The following is a 19,230-nucleotide window of genomic DNA, read 5'->3' on the forward strand; positions in this document are numbered from 1 at the left end:
AATATACAAAGCAAGTGATGAACGGTGCAGTTGCTCGCCACCTGCTGACCAATGCCCAGCTGGTGCCCGAGCAGCGGCAGCCCCCTCCCCCCCCCCAGCTCCCCCGAGTTTTATTGTTGAGCATGTCATGTGGAATATCCCTTTGGCCAGTTCGGGTCAGCTGTTGTGGTTCTGTCCCCTCACAGCTTCTTGTGCACCCCCAGCCTCCTCTCTGGCAGGGAAGTTTAAGAAGCAGAAAAGTCTGTTGTCGACGGAAGGAAGACACAGACGCTCAATATGAGTGAACAATGAACTTCAACTTTAATGGATAGCTCAGTCGCCTTTTATCTAGTTTGAACATAATCAACTCATACATATTGCAAAAACTAAGCTCAGGATTGGCTAACATTTCCCGCTCTTTTCAGGTAGTTCCTCCTTCTTTTAGCCACCGTCCCGCCTTAGGGACTGTCCCCATCGCTCAAGGGCATCGTGTCCTTGAGCCTGATTGGCTCTCAGCCAGCTGTGTACGTGCCAGACTCATGTGAGTTGAGTACGGTACTTCACTAGCCCATTGCCTCTTAACTGCCCAACATCCACGTCCTATTTCACTTAACCATTCCTCCACAATTCCCCCGTTTTTATTTTGCGCTACAAATACCTTCTCTGTGAGTTGCTCTAGTTTCTTAGTTAGGCAGTTAAAGATTATACGTGCAGCAACTATAATCAATATAATTATAAGTAGAAAGCGAAGTCCCTCTTTAACTAACAAAACCCATCCACCCATGTTCCCAAAAACAGATTTAAGCCAACCTTCAAACCAACTATCTTGTACTACAATTTTTTGCATATGATCCCTTAACCATTTCAACTGGTCGTGAATTGACTAACCATGGTCGGAAAGATAAAAGCAACACATTCCTTCTACATCTTCACACCCATGTCCCTGAGCCAGCAGTAAGAAATCAATAGCGGCCCTATTTTGCAATACAGCATGTCTTAGACTCTCCATATATTGTGACATTTCAGAAAGAACTTGTGTTGTTACATTTGATTGTTTAACAGCCCAACAAGCAAGCTTATTAATGTTAGTCAAAGCGTGTGCAGTTCCCACACCAGGCACCAAAGAAGCAAAGAATCTTTCTGCTGGACCCCACAATTCTACATCATCATTACAGTCAGAACCCAAAGTTTTTAGTTCTCGTTTAATTCTTCTGCTCCTTGTCGAGTTCTGCCACGAGTGTAAATCTGGAGTGAAAAGTGTGAGTCGCCCTAGGTAACACGGTCCTCCAAAAGCATTGGCTGGTACTCCTTGCCATGCACGGTCTCCACAGATCAAAAACATGCCAGAGAGAAGCAGCACAGCCGCCGCTGCTTCCATGGTTACGTCAGACAGGCTGCAGGGTCCTAATGTCCGTCCCTCTGCTCTGTGCCGACTCGCCACACGGTGAACTCCAAGTGCAGCGCTGCTCGTGGCGGTGACTGAGGGGGGTGGGGAGGCTCCCATTGCCCCGTAGCCCCAAGGCAGCGTTATCATTCTCTCTGAAGGCGGCAGTGGGCAATGCCCAGCTCCAGCACTTCCCGGCAATCCCAGTCGCTCTGTAGCGGCAACAGCGACTCTCTGCTCAGCCTGATGTGTAGCTAAAGCGCTAGTGACTGTTCTCCAAGGCTTCAATAAATTTTTTAGCAGACTTAATATCATTAATAACATCACCAAACAATTTATCTCCAAATTTACGCCACTCTGTTTGTTCAAAAAACTGTATCAGGATTTGTAAAACAACCCTGCGCTACTGCATATGCTAATAACCCTGGCAAATCTTTTTCTACAATCTATATCTAAAATACTCCGCTTTTCTAAAAAGCATCTGAGCAAATTATACGCCACTTGTTTTTCATACCTTTATATATACAGTTACAGCCTTTCCAAAGACCTCGGCGGCGCTTTTCCGGCAGGACCCTTTATAGGCTCATCCCGAGTGCGGGGACTCCCTTCCACCTTCTGAGCTGCGGGTGCGGGGACTCCTGTCCCTTTCACCTTTCAGACCTTGGCGACGCGTGACCGTCGGGATCCTCTCCCGGGTGCGGGGACTCCACGTCCCTTTCACCTTCCCGACGCGGGTGCGGGGATTCTTGTCCCTTCCACCTCCTGGGCTGCGTTGCAGGACCAGTTCCTCCCTTATTCCGTCGAACACGTGGCCCAGGATCACTGCCAGCAGTGTCCAAATCCCGTTCAGACTGGTCCCTGTTCGGGCGCCAATTTGTTGTCGACGGCCGGAAGACACAGGGGCTCAGTATGAGTGAACAATGAACTTCAACTTTAATGGATAGCTCAGTCGCCTTTTATCTAGTTTGAACATAATCAACTCATACATATTGCAAAAACTAAGCTCAGGATTGGCTAACATTTCCCGCTCTTTTCAGGTAGTTCCTCCTTCTTTTAGCCACCGTCCCGCCTTAGGGACTGTCCCCATCGCTCAAGGGCATCGTGTCCTTGAGCCTGATTGGCTCTCAGCCAGCTGTGTACGTGCCAGACTCATGTGAGTTGAGTACGGTACTTCACTAGCCCATTGCCTCTTAACTGCCCAACATCCACGTCCTATTTCACTTAACCATTCCTCCACAAAAGTCCTTGACTTAGTGTAAGCAATGTTCAGCACCAACTAAAACATTGGTGTGTTATCAACATTATTGTCATCCTAAATCCAAAAGACAGAACCATACCATCCACTACGAAGAAAAATAACTCTATCCCGGCTGAAACCAGGACAATATCCACCCCATATTCTATGCTATCTCAGGTCTTACACATCCCAATATGTCCTCATTAATCGCCCTCACCCTTTCCGTCCTTGGATGTACACAGATATCATTCCCTTAGTCCATAGAACATCCCTTTAAAATGCCTGTTGTGCTTATTTAGTCCATGACTTTGGGCTCCCTCTGTCATAATGATCCTTATAGGCATTAGAGGTGTTACGTGGTAGTGCTTTGTTGTAGGCTGAAGCCAGTTCTGGTTGCATTGCCCCAATACTTGACAGAACATCTCTTGATGGCCTGAGGTGTCATGGGCCCACTGAGCTATAAAAAACTTACCCTTAGATTTCCAGTCCATATCCACCTGAGCCACTTCAATTCTAGCAGCCGGATCCACCTGCTGGTTGTTTTTTGATGTTCTTCAGTGGCCTGACTCTGGCCTTCACTTCTGCAAATTGGATCAATTCACCTTCTCCTTCAGCAGCTTCTGCAACTTGTCTTGTGGGACTCCGTACAGCAGCCTTCCACCTCTGATTCTTTTCCACAATACAACAGGACCCACCAGTGAGCAGGTCATACTACTTCTCATATTCTGGTAGTTTATTTATACAGTGGGGCCTCTTCAGCATGCATCTTCTCCTCCTCTGGTGATATTTCAAAGTCCCTGCCCTCTGGATGGTCTACGATCGCGTACAAAGTTCACAGAATCACAGAATCATCTAGGTTGGAAGAGACCTCCAAGATCACCTAGTCCAACCTCTGACCTAACACTAACAAGTCCTCCACTAAACCATATCACTAAGCTCTACATCTAAACGTCTTTTAAAGACCTCCAGAGATGATGACTCCACCACCTCCCTGGGCAGCCTATTCCAATGCCTAACAACCCTCTCAGTAAAGAAGTTCTTCCTAATATCCAACCTAAACCTCCCCTGGTGCAACTTTAGCCCATTCCTCCTCGTCCTGTCACCAGGCACGTGAGAGAATAGACCAACCCCCACCTCGCTACAGCCTCCTTTCAGGTACCTGTAGAGTGCCATAAGGTTGCCCCTGGGGTTTCCAATTTGAGCCTGTTGTGTGATCAGTGCAACCCACTTCCTCTGTAACATCAGTTGCATCATAGAGGGGACCCTTCCTTTGAACATCCAGCCCAGCACCGTCAGTCGGGGTGCCAAGAGGAGCTGTGCTTCAGTACTAACCACTTCCGAAGCAGCTTGAACTCCTTCATATACTGCCAGTATCTCTCAATTGAGGTATAGCAGGCCTTGGATCCTCTGCATCCCTGTCTCCAAAACCCTAGGGGTCACCCTCAAGTCTCCTCTGGCTCTTTCTGCCAGAGTCTCTGGCTAGGGCCATTCTCCCTGGCTGCAGTGTAGAGCACTTTTTTTTTTTTTTTACATTTTGTCCTGCCCAGACTGGCCCAAGGGCTACTGTTTCATTTGTTCAAAGGCTTGTTGTTGTTCAGGGACCCATCTGAAATGGTTCTTCTTCTGGGTCACTTGAAAGAGAAATCAGATTGTAATTTGGATTGTGCATTCTCAAAAAAACCATGACGCCTAAAAAAGTTTGTGTTTCCTTTTTTGCTAGTTGGTGGAGACACAGCTGTTACTTTACTGATCACAGCCATTGGGATCTGACTACGTCCATCTTGGCATTTTATTCCTAAAACTGGATCTTTCGTGCAGGTCCTTTGACCTTACTTTGTTTTATGGCAAAGCCAGCCTTCAGAAGGATTTGGGCTATTTTCTTCCCTTTCTCAAAAACTTCTTCTGTTGTGTTGCCCCACACAAAGATGTCATCAACATACTGCAGGTGTTCAGGAGCTTCCCCCTGTTCAAGTGCAGTCTGGATCAGTCCATGGCAAATGGTAGGGCTGTGTTTCCACCCCTGGGGCAGTTGATTTCATCGGTCATGAGTGGTGCTCCCCAGGGGTCGATGTTGGGGCCCATCATTAAGGCCCCCTTAATACTTTTATTGATGATTTGAATGAGGAAATTGAGCGCACCCTCAGTAAGTTTGCAGACAACACCAAGTTGGGGGGAAGTGTCGATCTCCCGGGGGATAGGAAGGCCCTGCAGAGGGACCTGCTCAGGTTGGACTGATGAGCAGAGGCCAATGGGATGAGGTTCAACGTGGCTAAGTGCCGAGTCCTGCACTTTGGCCACAAGAATCCCATTTAACGCTTCAGGATTGGGGCAAAGTGGCTGGAGAGCTGTGCAGAGGAAAAGGATCTGCGGGTGTTGGTTGATGCTTGCTTGAACATGAGCCAGCAGTGTGCCCAGGTGGCCAAGAAGGCCAATGGCATCCTGGCTTGTATCAGGAATAGTGTAGCCAGCAGGACCAGGGAGGTGATCGTCCTCCTGTGAGAAATATCTCAATATATATATATTTTTTTTCAGACAGTTGGTTGATAGCAAGCTGAATATGAGCCAGCAGCGTGTCCTGGCAGCCAGGAGGGCCAACCGTATCCTGGGGTAAATCAAGCTCAGCATTTCTAGTCGGGCAAGGGAAGTGATTGTCCCGCTCTACTCTGCACTAGTGAGGCCTCACCTCGAGTACTGTGTGCAGTTCTGGGCACCAGAGTACAAAAAGGATGTGAAACTATTGGAGAGTGTCCAAAGAAGGGCTACTAAGAAGGTGAAGGGCCTAGAGAGGAAGATGTACGAGGAGCAGCTGAGGTCACTTGGCCTGTTCAGGCTGGAAAAGAGGAGGCTAGGGGGAGACCTCGTTGCGGTCTACAACTTCCTCACAAGGGGGAGCGGAAGGGCAGGCTCCAATCTATTCTCTCTGGTGACCAGTGATAGGACCCAAGGGAATGGAGTCAAGCTGCAACAGGGGAGGTTCAGGCTGGATATCAGGAAGAGATTCTTCACTGAAAGGGTTGTCACGCACTGGAACAGGCTCCTCAGGGAAGTAGTCACGGCACCAAGCCTGTCGGAGTTTAAGAAGCATTTGGACTGTGCTCTTAGTCATATGGTCTGAATTTTTGGATAGACCTGTGTGGAGCCAGGAGTTGGACTCAATGATTCTTATGGGTCCCTTCCAACTCGGCATATTCTATGGTCATCTAGACCAACCCTCTGCCATGGACAGGGGCACCTTCCACTAGATCAGGTTGCTCAAAGCCCCATCCAACCTGGCCTTGAGCACCTCCAGGGATGGGGCATCTACTAATTCTCTGGGAAACCTGTTACAGTGCCTTGGCACCCTCAGAGTAAAGAATGTCTTCCTTATATCTAATCTAAACTTATCCTCTTTTACTTTAAAGCCTTGAGGCCCTCCTCTGGACTTGTTCTAATATGTCCATGTCCTTCTTGTGCTGGGGGCCCCAGAGCTGGATGCAGTGGTCCAGGTGGGGTCGCACAAGAGCAGAGTAGAGGGGGAGAATCACCTCCCTTGACCTGCTGGCCATGCTTCTTTTGATGCAGCCTAGGATACAGTTGGCTTTCTGGGCTGCAAGCACACATTGCTGGCTCATGTTGAGCTTCTCATCAACCAAGACCCTCAGGTCCTTTCATTGGGGCTGCTTTCAATCCATTTTCTGCCCAGCTTGTATTTGTGTTTAGGATTGCCCCAGCCCAGGTGCAGGATCTTGTACTTGGCCTTGTTGAACTTCATGAGGTTTGAACAGACCCACTTCTTAAGCCTGTCAAAGTCCTTCTATGATGGTATCCTTTCCTTTCAGTATGTCAACCGTACCACACAGCTTGGTGTCATTGGCAAACCTGCTTGAGGGTGCATTCAATCTCACTGTTCATATCACCAACAAAGATGTTAAACAGCGCCGGTCCCATTGCTGACCCCTGAGGAACACCGCTCGTTACTGATCTCCACCTGGACATTGACCTATTGACAGCAACTCTTTGAGTGAGAACATCCACCCAATTCCTTACCCACCAAGTGGTCCGTCCTTCAAATCCATGTCTCTCCAATTTAGAGACAATGATGTTGTGTGGGACAGCGTCACATGCTTTGCACAATCCAAGTAGATGATGGCAGTTGCTCTTCCCTTACCTGCCAATGCTGTAATCCCATCATAGAAGGCCACCAGATTTGTCAGGCATGATCTGCCCTTAGTGAAGCCATGTTGGCTGTCACAAATCACCTTTTTATTTTCCATGTGCTGTATCATAGTTTCCAGGAGGATCTGCTCCATGGTCTTGCTGGGCACAGAGGTGAGACTGACTGGCCTGTAGTTCCCCAGGTCTTCCTTTTTTCCCTTTTTAAAAATGGGGGTTGTTTCTCCTCTTCCAGTCAGTGGGAAGAGACAATAGAGAGCTGAAACAGTATAGAGAAAATTGCAAAACCTTTAGAAGTTACGAAGCCTTTTCCTGACACAGGCAGTGTGACTGATTTGTAGTGCAAAGATTGAATCTCCCAAAAGGAAGAAGCTGAAGAGCTGATGCAATGTAACTTGCGTACATCTTAATTTTCATGTTTACTTCAAAATAGAAGACCCTGATCTCAACTCCAAGATTGTATTGGAGAGGACCATGGTGGAGCGGGCTGTTCCCCCTTCAGCCTATAGAGTACCACAGTGGAGTAGATATCCACTCTGTAGCCTGTGAAGGAGCCCACGGTGGAGCAGGTGCTCCGGCAGGAACTGCTGTGCATGGGGGACCCATATTGGAGCAGTCTGTTCCTGAAGGACTGCACCCCATGGCACAGACCCATATTGGAGCAGTTCTTGAAGAACTGCAGTCTTTGGGAAGCCCATGTAGGATAAGTTTGGGAAGGACCATGTCCTGCGGGAAGGACCCCACGCTGGAGCAGGAGAAAAGACTAACCATGAAGGAGCAGCACATGACTAAGTGTTATGGACTGACCACAATCCCCATTCCCCTGTGCTGCTCAGGGAGGTGGAAGAAGAGGGTGGATGGAGGAGGAAGGTGTTTTTAGTTTGTTTTTAGTTCTCACGGCTCTAAGTCTGTTATCAATTGCATCTCCTTTATGCTGAGTCTGTTTTGCTTGTGACAGTTGGTGAGTGATCTCCCTGTCCTTATCTCAACCCATGAGCTATTTTTATCATCTTTCCTCCCTCTTTTCTTTTGAGGAGTAGGAGTGAGAGAGCAGTCTGGTGGTGCTGAGCTACCTACAGCTGCGAAACCACCACACAGATATGTATGCATTGTGAAGAGTGGCATTCTTCAGAATTGAAATGTTAGAATGTATAAAAAATAAACACAAAAGCCTGGGAGGGATGTTATTATGTGGTGGTATGTGCTTATCTGTGGTTTGTGAGATGGTCTGCTGTGGGGAGTTTTTGTTTGCTTGTTTTTGTAGAAACTTCCAGATCAACTGCTATACTGTTTAACCTTGAGAATGTTTTGAACCAAAATTCCAAACAAGGAAGAAGTGATTATAAAATAATTTATAGCTTAACCATCTATCAGTTTAGGTGACTGACTGTGTTTTTTAATTTATTTTACTTTAAGTTTAACTTTCAATTTGGGTGACTGTTGCCTTTTTAAAAATAAAAATATGTTTAAAGCTGTCTTATTTTCATCAGCTACATAAAAGCTTTGGGCTGAATTTCTGTTTTGGTTGTTGTTGGGAGATGATAGCAACAAATCTGTATCATTATAACAATGTAAAATTATTTTTTCCTCTATTTTTTTTTTATTCACAGGTGTCAGCTGTGATGCATGTTTAAAAGGAAATTTTCGAGGTCGCAGATACAAGTGTTTAATTTGCTATGATTACGATTTGTGTGCAACTTGTTATGAAAGTGGTGCAACAACAACGAGGCATACAACTGACCATCCCATGCAGTGCATACTAACAAGGGTAGATTTTGGTAAGTAACAGTTAATATTGGAACTGTTTGCCATAGTTATAAACATGTATATTTGTTTCATTGCTTAGGAACATTTTATTTTTTTTTCCCCAAATAACATGCTAAAAATTATAGTAAGTTTCTATCTCTTTAAGTTAAAAGCTTGCTTTCTCTTTGGTTCTAGTACGTGAAATCTGGTTTATTCTTTTGGGTTAGGTGTTTTGGCAGACATCAAATTATTGGACTGTTACATTTATCTTATAAAATGATTACTTCTAAATTAACTTCAAATTCAAAAGGTTTAACATCTACATGCACACCCCCCCCAGTATGCTGTACCAGAAAGTGCCATGGTGGAGAGAAATAGTGGTGAGAGTTTAGAGAATATGTTCTTTTCTGGTTGTATCTGGGGACGTAGCAGGGGTTGTAGGCTGTACTGAATGTGGAAGAATAGTGGCAAGGGCTAGCAAGTAGTCCTCTTAATTGCTGTTGTATCCCCTATAACACCAACACTGTAATTCGGGAGATACTTCCATAGCATATGTTTGTGTTAAGATGCTGTTGACATTGGACGCTTATTTCTTGTTATACCTGTTTTAAGCCTCCACAAGACTACTGTTTTAACAAAAACTGTTTTTAGTGATTCGAATCATATTATTCAAGTTTTCAGCTCTTTTAGTCTTATTTTCTTTTTCACTTAAAAAAAAAAAAAGGTTTAAAAAGAAAAGTACTGGATGTATACATTATGCTACTTGCTTTAAGGATTTAAAGCTCAGAACAGCTGAATATACCGATATACGGCTACTTTCTTAGAACTCCCTTTGAGCAGAGAAGTCTCTCATTCATGTGTAATTCTCAAGTCACTGCTTGCTCTAAGCCTGTGTTGTAATGACTTGGAAATCTATGCTCTGAAAATTCACAGTTTGGAAAGAAATTTTTGAATGATACGCAAATATACTTTTGAAAATATTTCTAGATATTTCTTCTTAGGCTTCACTTTCTTTATTTTTACTTATTCATGAGATAAAATTGTGTGTGTACCAGTATATATTAATTCAATGTTTTGTTCACTATTTGAGGTGCATGGCTTAAACTTGACCCCTGGTGACAGTTATTCTTGTATATTGCATATGGGGTTAAATGGCAACATCGTAAATGTTATGTATGTGTTCCATAGGAAAAAGAGGATTGATGCATGCATGCTGTGGAGCCATAAGTTAACATTAAATGCTAAAACTTTGAAAGTAATACAATGGGAAAACTTACTGAAAGTCATTTAACTTCTTAAGTTGTTCCAACCAATCTTGCGAACAATCTGTGCATCTAAAAAACATCTTAGAATCATAGTATCATTTAGGTTGAAAAAGACCCTTAAGATCATCAAGTCCAGAACTAAGTCATGTCCAGAAGTGCTACATCCATACGTCTCTTAAAGACCTCCAGGGATGGTGATTCCACTGCTTGTCTGGGCAGCCTGTTCCAGTGCTTGACCACGCTCTCCACGAACAAATTCTTCCTAATATTCAATCTAAACCTCCCCTGGCGGAACTTGAGGCCGTTGTCTCGCATTCTATTACTTTTCACCTGAGAAAATAGACACCCTCCTCTCTACAACCTCCTTTCAGGTAGTTGTAGAAAGCGATGAGGTCTCCCTTCAGCCTCCTCTTCTCCAGAATAAACAACCCCAGTTCCCTCAGATGCTCCTTGTGTCTTGTTTTCTAGTTCCTTCACCAGGTTAGTTGCTCTTCTCTGAATGCATTCCAGCAACTCAATATCCTTCTTCTAGTGAGGGGCCCGAAGCTGAACGTAGTACTTAAGGTATGGTCTTACCAGGGCTGAGTATAGGGAGACAATTGCTTCCTTAGTCCTACTGACTGTGAGAAAAATCTCAATATTTTTTTCAGACAGGGTCTTCTGTGAAGCTATTTTATTCGCAATTGCAATGGTGGGAGTCCTGCAAGCAGGAGCGCACAGTAAAAGTATATCATAGCCTTATATTCCCTATTGCCTGATGCTTGATTCCTCCCGTTTCCTCATCGGCTGTGTACTACAAGTTCACAAACTACTCGATGCTTCTTGCTATACCATATATGCACAATTTTATTTGTCCAACCATTAATTTCTCCTTTTCCTTTTTTTTTCCCTTCTTCTCTCTTGACTAGAGTGTCCGTGATTTTTGTTTTTACTGATTTTGCACTGCTCGTCCTGTTTTTCTTAGCTATCCTCCTTATTTTGGGACAGTGGGACCTTCCCCTTAGCTTCTTAACATACTCCCCACTGCTATGCAACTGTCATGCCTGCACAATCACTTTTGAATATGCAAGGTTAGTGGAATTTTCCACTGCAAAAACACATTCTACTGAAAAAAAAAAAAAAACACAAAAACCCACACAACCAAAACCACCTTTGTTTCTCACAATTCCCCCCTCTTATTTTCTTACTCCTGTTGTCATTTTTGCACCACTTCACATCCCCCACTCTTGAGTTTTTCCAATATTAGGGCACAGTATTTTTCTTTGGATGTCATGGGGGATGACAGACACACAATGCCATTACTATTATAATACCAACAAATAATTGTTTGAGCCAATTCCATTCAGGTAACCATGAAGTTAGTTTCTCCCAAATGTCTCTAAATACCCAGGAAGTGTCATCTTTGATGCAGCAATTAGATTTTGTGTGTGTGTGAACTGTAAGGACCAGGTCCCACAATGTTGGTGAGCATTTTCATAAGAACCTTGCTGTAAAGAAATAGAGGAAATAAAAGGTGTATAATTCCTATTTCTATTTTTCTCAAGGGAAACTTATTGTGACCTTAAGTGTGACAGGATTTCTCATAATAATTATATAACTTGTATAAATAGGGAAGTAGTGGTAATAAGAGAACACATCTGGAAACTGGCATCTCAACTGTGAGATTTGGAGCCTGACTGGCTTAAGGATTTTTAATTTCCTGGATTTCATTCAAAGTAATATGGTGATCCCTTAATATTAATGGATGTTAAGAGTGTGGCTTCCTCTTCCAGTCCAAGACTCCATTCTGCCCAGCCTGGGAACCCAGGATCTCTACCCGAGCTGAGGGACATGGCTGCCGCTTCTGTGTTTGTAGGTTCAACCAGTAGCAAAGCTGAGCACGTATCCCAGAAACACACAGACACACACAGAACACGGACACAGCCAGTCACACAGATTGCCACAGACAAGGCATTGCCTTCAACAGCACCTACATATAGGATTCACATAAAACAAATATAGACAGCCGAGTCCCCTTTCTCCTATTCAGATGGTAGTGAAGAGGAGAAAGTGTCAGCCTGATTTACTGACTAGGGAAGTTTGCTACCTGCCATGGGCTTGGATCTGGGATGTTGTGGAGTCACTGCCGAAGCTGGTCCGGCCCTCTGACTACTGCCCCCTGCTCTTACTCCACGTGGGTGCAAATGATACTGCAAGGGGAAACCTGGACAGTATCAAAAGGGACTACAGAACTCTGGGGGAAGTAGTCAAGGGCATGGGGGCCTAGGTGGTGGTCTCCTCAATCCTGATGGTGAGTGGAAAAGATGTGAGAAGAGGAGCACTGATAAGACAGGTCAATAATTGGCTGTGGAGCTGGTGTCAGTGACAGGGTTCTGGGTTCTAAGACCATGGGACCCTGTCTGACAATCATCTGCTTTGGATAGATGGATTGCACCTCTCTAAGCGGGGCATCCTATTTGCCATATGGATGCAGGGCATCTATTTTTGCCAATAGGATCGCTGACCTCATAAGGAGGGCTTTAAACTAGGAGTGACGGGGGAAGGAGAGGGTAACAAGCAATACACTGAAAGAGTGACTGACAGGGTTGCTGAGAAAAGGGCATTGGGTGATGTGACAGGGAGGGATCACAAAATCAATTAAATGGGAATTAAGCAGGGTCACCTCCAGCGCTTGCAGGTTAACAAGGTAATGCCTACCAGGCAACATTATAGCAAAATCCCCCAAATGCTTTCTAGGAACCCAACATGCTGGGGTGCCCCTCCAAAGTGTCTGGACACTAACGCATGCAGTATGGGGAATAAACAAGATGAGTTAGAGACGTGTGTATGGTTGCAGGGCTGCGATCTTATTGGGATCGTGGAGATTTGGTGGAATGGCTTCCATGACTGGAGTATTGCAATATAAGGATGCAGGTGCTTTAGGAAGGACAGGCTGTTGAGAGGAGGAGGGGGTGTCGCCCTCTATGCCAATGACCAGCTGGAGTGCACAGAGCTCTGCCTGGGGATGGATGATGAGCCAAGTGAGAGTTTATGGTTAAAGATTAAAAGAGAGGACAGGTAAGGGTGACATTGTAGTGGGTGTCTGCTATAGACCACCTGACGAGGAAGAGCAAGCGGATGAGGCCCTCCACAGACAAATAGAAGCAGCTTCACATTCACAGGCCCTGGTCCTCACGGGGGACTTCAACAACCCCGATATCTGTTAGAGGGACAACGCAGCAGGGCATAAGCAATCCAGGAGGTTCCTGGAATGTGTTGATGATAACTTCCTCCTCCAATTGATAGAGCAACCATCAAGGAGCGGGGCTCTGCTGGACCTCATTCTCACCACCAAGGAGGGTCTTGTTTGGAATACAAAGGTCAAGGGCAACCTTGGCTGCAGTGACCTTGAGATGGTGTAGTTCAGGATCCTGAGGGGAGGGAGCAGGGTAAAAAGCAAGCTCACAGCCCTGGACTTCAGGAGAGCAGACTGTGGCCTCTTCAAAGAGGTGCTTGGAAGAGTCCTGTGGGATAAGGCCCTGGAGGGAAGAGGGGCTCAAGAAAAATAGTTAATATTCAAGGGTCACCTCTTCCAAGCTGTGCATCTCAATAAAGAGGAAGTCAGGAAAAAATGCCGGGAGGCCTGTATGGATGAACAAGGGGCTCCTGGCAAAACTCAAACACAAAAGGGAGGCATGCAGAGAGTGGAAGCAAGGGCGGGTAACCTGGGAGGAATACAGAGACATTGTCCGAGCACCCAGGAATGAAGTTAGAACAGCTAAAGTCCAAATGGAATTGAATCTGGCCAGGGATGTCAAGGACAACAGGAAGGGCTTCTACAAGTACAGGTTGGAAAGTAGGAGAAATTTCTTCTTAGAAAGAGTGGTTAGGCATTGAAACGGGTTGCCCAGGGAGGTGGTGGAGTCACCGTCCCTTGGGAGCGTTTAAGGAAAGTGTAGATGTGGTACTTAGGGACATATGGTTTAATGGGTAATTTTGGTGGTAGGGGGACGGTTGGACCAGATGATCTTGGAGGCCTTTTCCAACCTTAATGATTCTATGATTTTAGTAAGAATTTAGAATGATTTTTTAAATTTTCATGATGGGTTTGGCTCATGTTAATTGCTAAGTTAGCAGCTTAAGGGAAGCTGCTGCTTCAGTATTTGAGAAGTGCTAAAGTATTGAAACTGGTACGTAACATCTCACTCATTTTGCTTCACTAAAACAAATTATTATTGTTAAACACCAGTTCAGCTACAGCACCAATATCAACATATGGAGTACTGGTGTCACTGAGTCATTTTAAATTACAATATTTAAACTAGATTTGTTGTAAGGCTGAGAGCACAGTGCATCTTCAAGGTATCCCTTCAAGGAAGAACTTGTATGTCTACCAGGCAAGTGGACCACTATGGAGAAGGGAATCCAGTACCTGAGGGAATTAGCTGTACGGAAGGTGATTTATAGGGACCTAGACAACGAAACAAATATCCACAGATCCAGATGAAGTCAAGTGTACACGACCCATGTGGCGGAAGTTTGTATGGAGTGCACCATCATCATATGCCAGCTCATTGGCAATATCGGCCTGGAAAGAACATGAGGAACCCACAGTGGATGAATTGACTAAACAACTCCAGCAGTACGAAGAAAGTCTCTCCTCTTCCCTACAGGCCTGTGTCTCAGCTGTGGAGAAACTTTCTGAAGAGTTCTACCAACTTAAAGAGAATTTATTTTCCTCCCCACCTGTACAAACCAGTGTCTCACCTATCAGGCGTAAGCGTCCATCCGTGCAAGGAAGACGATACAGTGGGTACACACCCCGTGGTACCCTGTGTTTTTACCTACGTGACCATGGAGAGGACATAGGAAAATGGGATGGAAAATCTACCTCGACCCTAGAGGCACGGGTATGTGAGTTGCAAGGAAAAACAATCGGGAAAAAGGGGTTCTTTGAGAAGCTTGCTGCTCCAACTTCCTGCAGGCAGTCCTCCAGATGCAGAAATGAAGATTCTGACCAGGATTAGAGGGGCCCAGCCTCCAGCCAGGGGGAGGAAAGGGACAATCGAGTTTATTGGACCACGTGGATTCGATGGCCTGGCACGTCAGGCGCACAAAAGTATAAGGCTTTAGTAGACACTGGTGCCAGAACCTGTCTGTATTTATGGGGTGACGGGGGGATCCCAGCAGTTAATTGTATTGGAGGCTGAAGTGAGTTTAACTGGGAATGAGTGGCAAAAGCACTGTATTATGACTGGCCCAGATACTCCATGCATCCTTGGCATAGACTGCCTCAGGAGAGGATATTTCAAGGACGCAAAAGGGTTCCGGTGGGCTTTTGGTATAGCTGCCTTAGAGACAGAGGACATTAAACAGTTGTCTACCTTGCCTGGTATCTCGGAGGACCCTTCTGTTGTGGGGTTGCTGAGGGTCAAAGAACAGTAGGTGCCAATCGCTACCACAACTGTGCACAACTGTGCACTGGTGGCAAGACTCCCCCAATTCCCATCCATAAGCTAATTCGTCAACTGGAGAGCCAAGGAGTGATCAGCAAGACTCATTCACCTTTCAGTAGTCCCCTGTGGCCAGTGCGAAATTCTAACGGCGAGTGGAGGCTAACAGTGGACTATCGTGGCCTGAACGAAGTCACGCCACCACTGAGTGATACAGTGCCAGACATGCTAGAACTCCAGTACAAACTGGAGTCAAAAGCAGCCAAGTGGTACGCCACAGTCAGTATCACTAATGCATTTTTCTCCATCCCTCTAGCAGGAGAGTGCAGGCTACAGTTTGCTTTTTCTTGGAGGGGTGTCCAATACACCTGGAATTGGCTGTCCTGGGGGGGAAACACAGCCCTACCATTTGCCATGGACTGATCCAGTCTGCGCTGGAACAGGGGTGTAATAAATGACTGAGTCCCAAATAGGGTTACAATCAAAGTTTACAATTTATTAAACGAATAGAGGTAAGCAAACAGCGCTGGGTGCGCCGGGAGTCTCTGCTCCACTAAGACGCACACCAATTATATCAGGCGGCTGGTTTTTATGCTCCTAGGCTAATACATATTCATCACCACTTTTGGAAAAGGCAGGGTCATTATAATTAGTTTCCCGGGACCCGAACCATCCCACGGATGCATGCGTATCAGTCTCTGGTGGGCCCTCTGGGGGTCGCTCGTAGAGGCTCGTAGTCTTCCTCCCAGGCTTTGTCCTTTGGTTGTTCTTCAGCTTCCCCCCTCTCCTTATTTAGTAGTCTCTGGGCCAGATGTCAGAAAGTTGTGTCTCGTGCAATAGTCAGCAGTTATCTCAAAAAACTCCCCCCTATTCTCTTATCTCCCAGACCCGAGTCTCAAGGTTTACCCTTCAAACCCTCTATCGACACAAACTGCTAGACCATTCTTTTGCAAGATGCAAGAGCTATATACACTAACCACTCTGTTTCTCTTGGACTTGTGGTTATTTATACAAGGGTATGTAAGACAGAAGGTCACATTTCATTATGAGGCCCTAGCGCTGTTCCATATTGACACGAATCAAATGAACATATTTCACAGGGGGAAGCTCCTGAACACCTGCAGTACATTAATGACATCATCGTATGAGGTGGGTGACACAGCAGCTGATGTTTTTGAGAAAGGGAAGAAAACAGTCCAAATCCTTCTGAAGGCCGGTTTTGCCATAAAACAAAATAAAGTCAAAGGACCTGCACGAGAGATCCAGTTTTTAGGAATATAATGGCAAGATGGATGTCGTCAAATAACAATGGATGTGATCAACAAAATAACAGCTATGTCTCCACCAAATAACAAAAAAGAAATGCAAACTTTCCTAGGTGTCGTGGGGTTTTGGAGAATGCACATTCCAAATTACAGTCTGATTGTAAGCCCGCTCTATCAGGTAAGAACAATGATTTCAAATGGGGCCCTGAGCAATGACAAGCCTTTGAACGTATTAAATGGGAGATGGTTCATGCAGTAGCCCTTGGGCCAGTCCAAGCAGGACAATATGTAAAGAACGTGCTCTACAGCGCAGCCAGGGAGAATGGCCCCACCTGGAGCCTCTGGCAGAAAGAGCCTAGGGAAACTCGAGTTCTACCCTTCGGGTTTTGGAGTCAGGGGTACAGAGGATCTGAGGCCTGCTACAGTCCAAACGAAAAAGAGATATTGACAATGTATGAGGGAGTTTGATCTGCTTTGGAGTTGGTCAGTAGTGAAGCGCAGCTCCTCCTGGCACCCCGACTGCTGGTACTGGGCTGGATGTTCAAAGGAAGGGTCCCCCTTTACACATCATGCAACTGATGCTACGTGGAGTAAGTGGGTTGCACTGATTACTCAGCGGGCTCGAATAGGAAACCCCAGTCGCCCAGTGTAGTGAGTTTATGTGGCAAGGTTTTGGTAGCAGGGGGCCATAGGGGTGGTTTCTGTGAGAAGGATCTAGAAGCTGCCCCATGTTTGGGAAGGGCCCCACTGCTGACCAGAGCCGAGCCAAGAAGCGATGTTGTTTGCACCTCTGTGAGAGCATATTTAAGACAGGGAAAAAAAAAAACGCTGCGCCACACAGCAGCTGGGAGAGTGAGAGGAGTGAGGAACAGCCTTGCAGGCGCCAAGGTCAGTGAAGAAGGAGGGGGAGAGGTGCTCCAGGCGCCGGAGCAGAAGTCCCCTACGGCCTGTGGTGAGGACCATGGTGAAGCAGGCTGTCCCCAATGGAGTACCATGGTGGAGCAGGGTTCCACGCTGCAGCCTGTGGAGGAGACCACGGTGGAGCAGGTGGCCCTGCACCGACGGAGGCTGCCACCTGTGGAAGACCCCTGCCAGAGCAGATTCCGGGCCAGACCTGTAGCCCGTGGAGAGGAGACCATGCAGGAGCAGGTGACCTGGCAGGAACTGCTGCCCGTGGGGGAGCCAGGTTGGAGCAGTTTTCTCCTGAGGGATGGACCCCATGGTACGGACCCATATCTGGAGCAGTTCTGGAGGAGCTGCTGCCTGTGGGAAGCCCACATTGGATCAGTTCATCAAGGACTGCATCCCGTAGGAGGGACCCCACAGCACAGGGGACGAGGGTGACCGAGAAGGAGCAACGGAGAAGAAGCGCTGTAGACTGACCATAACCCCCATTCTCCCGTTCCCCTGCGCCGCTCGGGGGGGAGGAGGTGGAAGAGGGTGGATGGGGGGGGAAGGTGCTTTTGGTTTCATTCCTTTGTTTCTCACTTCTCTAGCTTGTTAGTAATAAGCAATAAATCTTACTGTCTCCCTATGCAGAGTCTGTTTTGCCCGTCACAATAATTACTGCGTGATCTCCCTGTCCTTATCTCAACCTTTGAGCCCTTTTCATCATATTTTCTCCCCATTCCTCTTTGAGGAGGGGGAGTGAGAGAGCAGCTGTGGTGGAGCTTGGCTGCCCTCTCGAGTGGAACTACGACACCCAGGAATCTTGGAAGTGATTATGGACTGGCCAGAAGGCAAATATTTTGGGATATCACCAGAGGAGGAGGTGGTCCTTTCTGAAGAAGCCCCACTGCACAACAAGCTACCAGAAAATGAGAAGCAATATGCCCTGTTCACTGATGGGTCCTGTCCTATTCTGGGGAAGCATCAGAGATGGAATGCTTCTGTATGGAGTCCTACACGACGAGTTGCAGAAGCTGCTGAGGGAGAAGGTGAATCGAGTCAGTTTGCAGAAGTGAAAGCCATTCAGCTGGCTTTAGATATTGCTGAATGAGAAGAGTGGCCAGTTCTCTATCTCTACACCGATTCATGGATGGTAGCAAATGCCCTGTGGGGGTGATTACAGCAATGGAAGCAGAGCAACTGGCAGCACAGAGGCAAACCCATCTGGGCTGCTGCACTGGGGCAAGATATTGCTGCCCAGGTAGAGAACCTGGTAGTAAAAGTACACAGTGTAGATGCTCATGTGACCAAGAATGGGGCCACTGAAGATCATTGAAACAACCAGCAGGTGGATCAGGCTAAGATTGAAGTGGCTCAGGTGGACCTGGACTGGCAACATAAGGGTGAATTATTTATAGCTCGATGGGCCCATGATACCTCGGGCCATCAAGGCAGAGATGCAGCATACAGATGGGCTCGTGATCGAAGGGTGGACCTGACCATGGACACTATTGCACAGGTAAATCATGATTGTGAAACATGTGCTGCAGTCAAGCAAGCCAAGCGGTTAAAGCCTCTTTGGTATGGAGGATGATGGCTGAAATATAAATATGGGGAGGCCTGGCAGATTGATTACATCACACTCCCTCAAACCCACAAAGGCAAGCGCCACATACTTATGATGGTGGAAGCAACCACCGGGTGGCTGGAAAGCTATCCTATGCCCCATGCCATTGCCTGGAACACTGCACTGGTCCTTCAAAAGCAAGTCCTATGGCGACATGGCACCCCAGAAAGAATAGAGTCAGACAATGGGACTCATTTCCAAAAGAATCTCATGGACACTTGGCCAAAGAGCATGAAAATGATTCGGTATATCACA

At 46.4% G+C, this 19,230-nt stretch overlaps 1 protein-coding gene across 2 annotated transcripts in view; it reads left to right on the top strand.

The window, feature by feature from the left end:
* The window catches only part of LOC311220791 (E3 ubiquitin-protein ligase KCMF1-like), a 132,691-nt gene that overhangs the window by 56,976 nt on the left and 56,485 nt on the right, over positions 1 to 19,230 (top strand). For both annotated transcript variants that reach the window (XM_084304378.1, XM_084304379.1), the window contains exon 2: positions 8,363 to 8,530. In XM_084304378.1, coding sequence (XP_084160504.1) covers positions 8,363 to 8,530 — 168 coding nt within the window. The remainder of the gene's footprint in view (positions 1 to 8,362; positions 8,531 to 19,230) is intronic.

The sequence above is a fragment of the Netta rufina genome (genome assembly GCF_964035555.1).
Source record: "Netta rufina genome assembly, chromosome: W".
Classification (NCBI taxonomy): domain Eukaryota; kingdom Metazoa; phylum Chordata; class Aves; order Anseriformes; family Anatidae; genus Netta; species Netta rufina.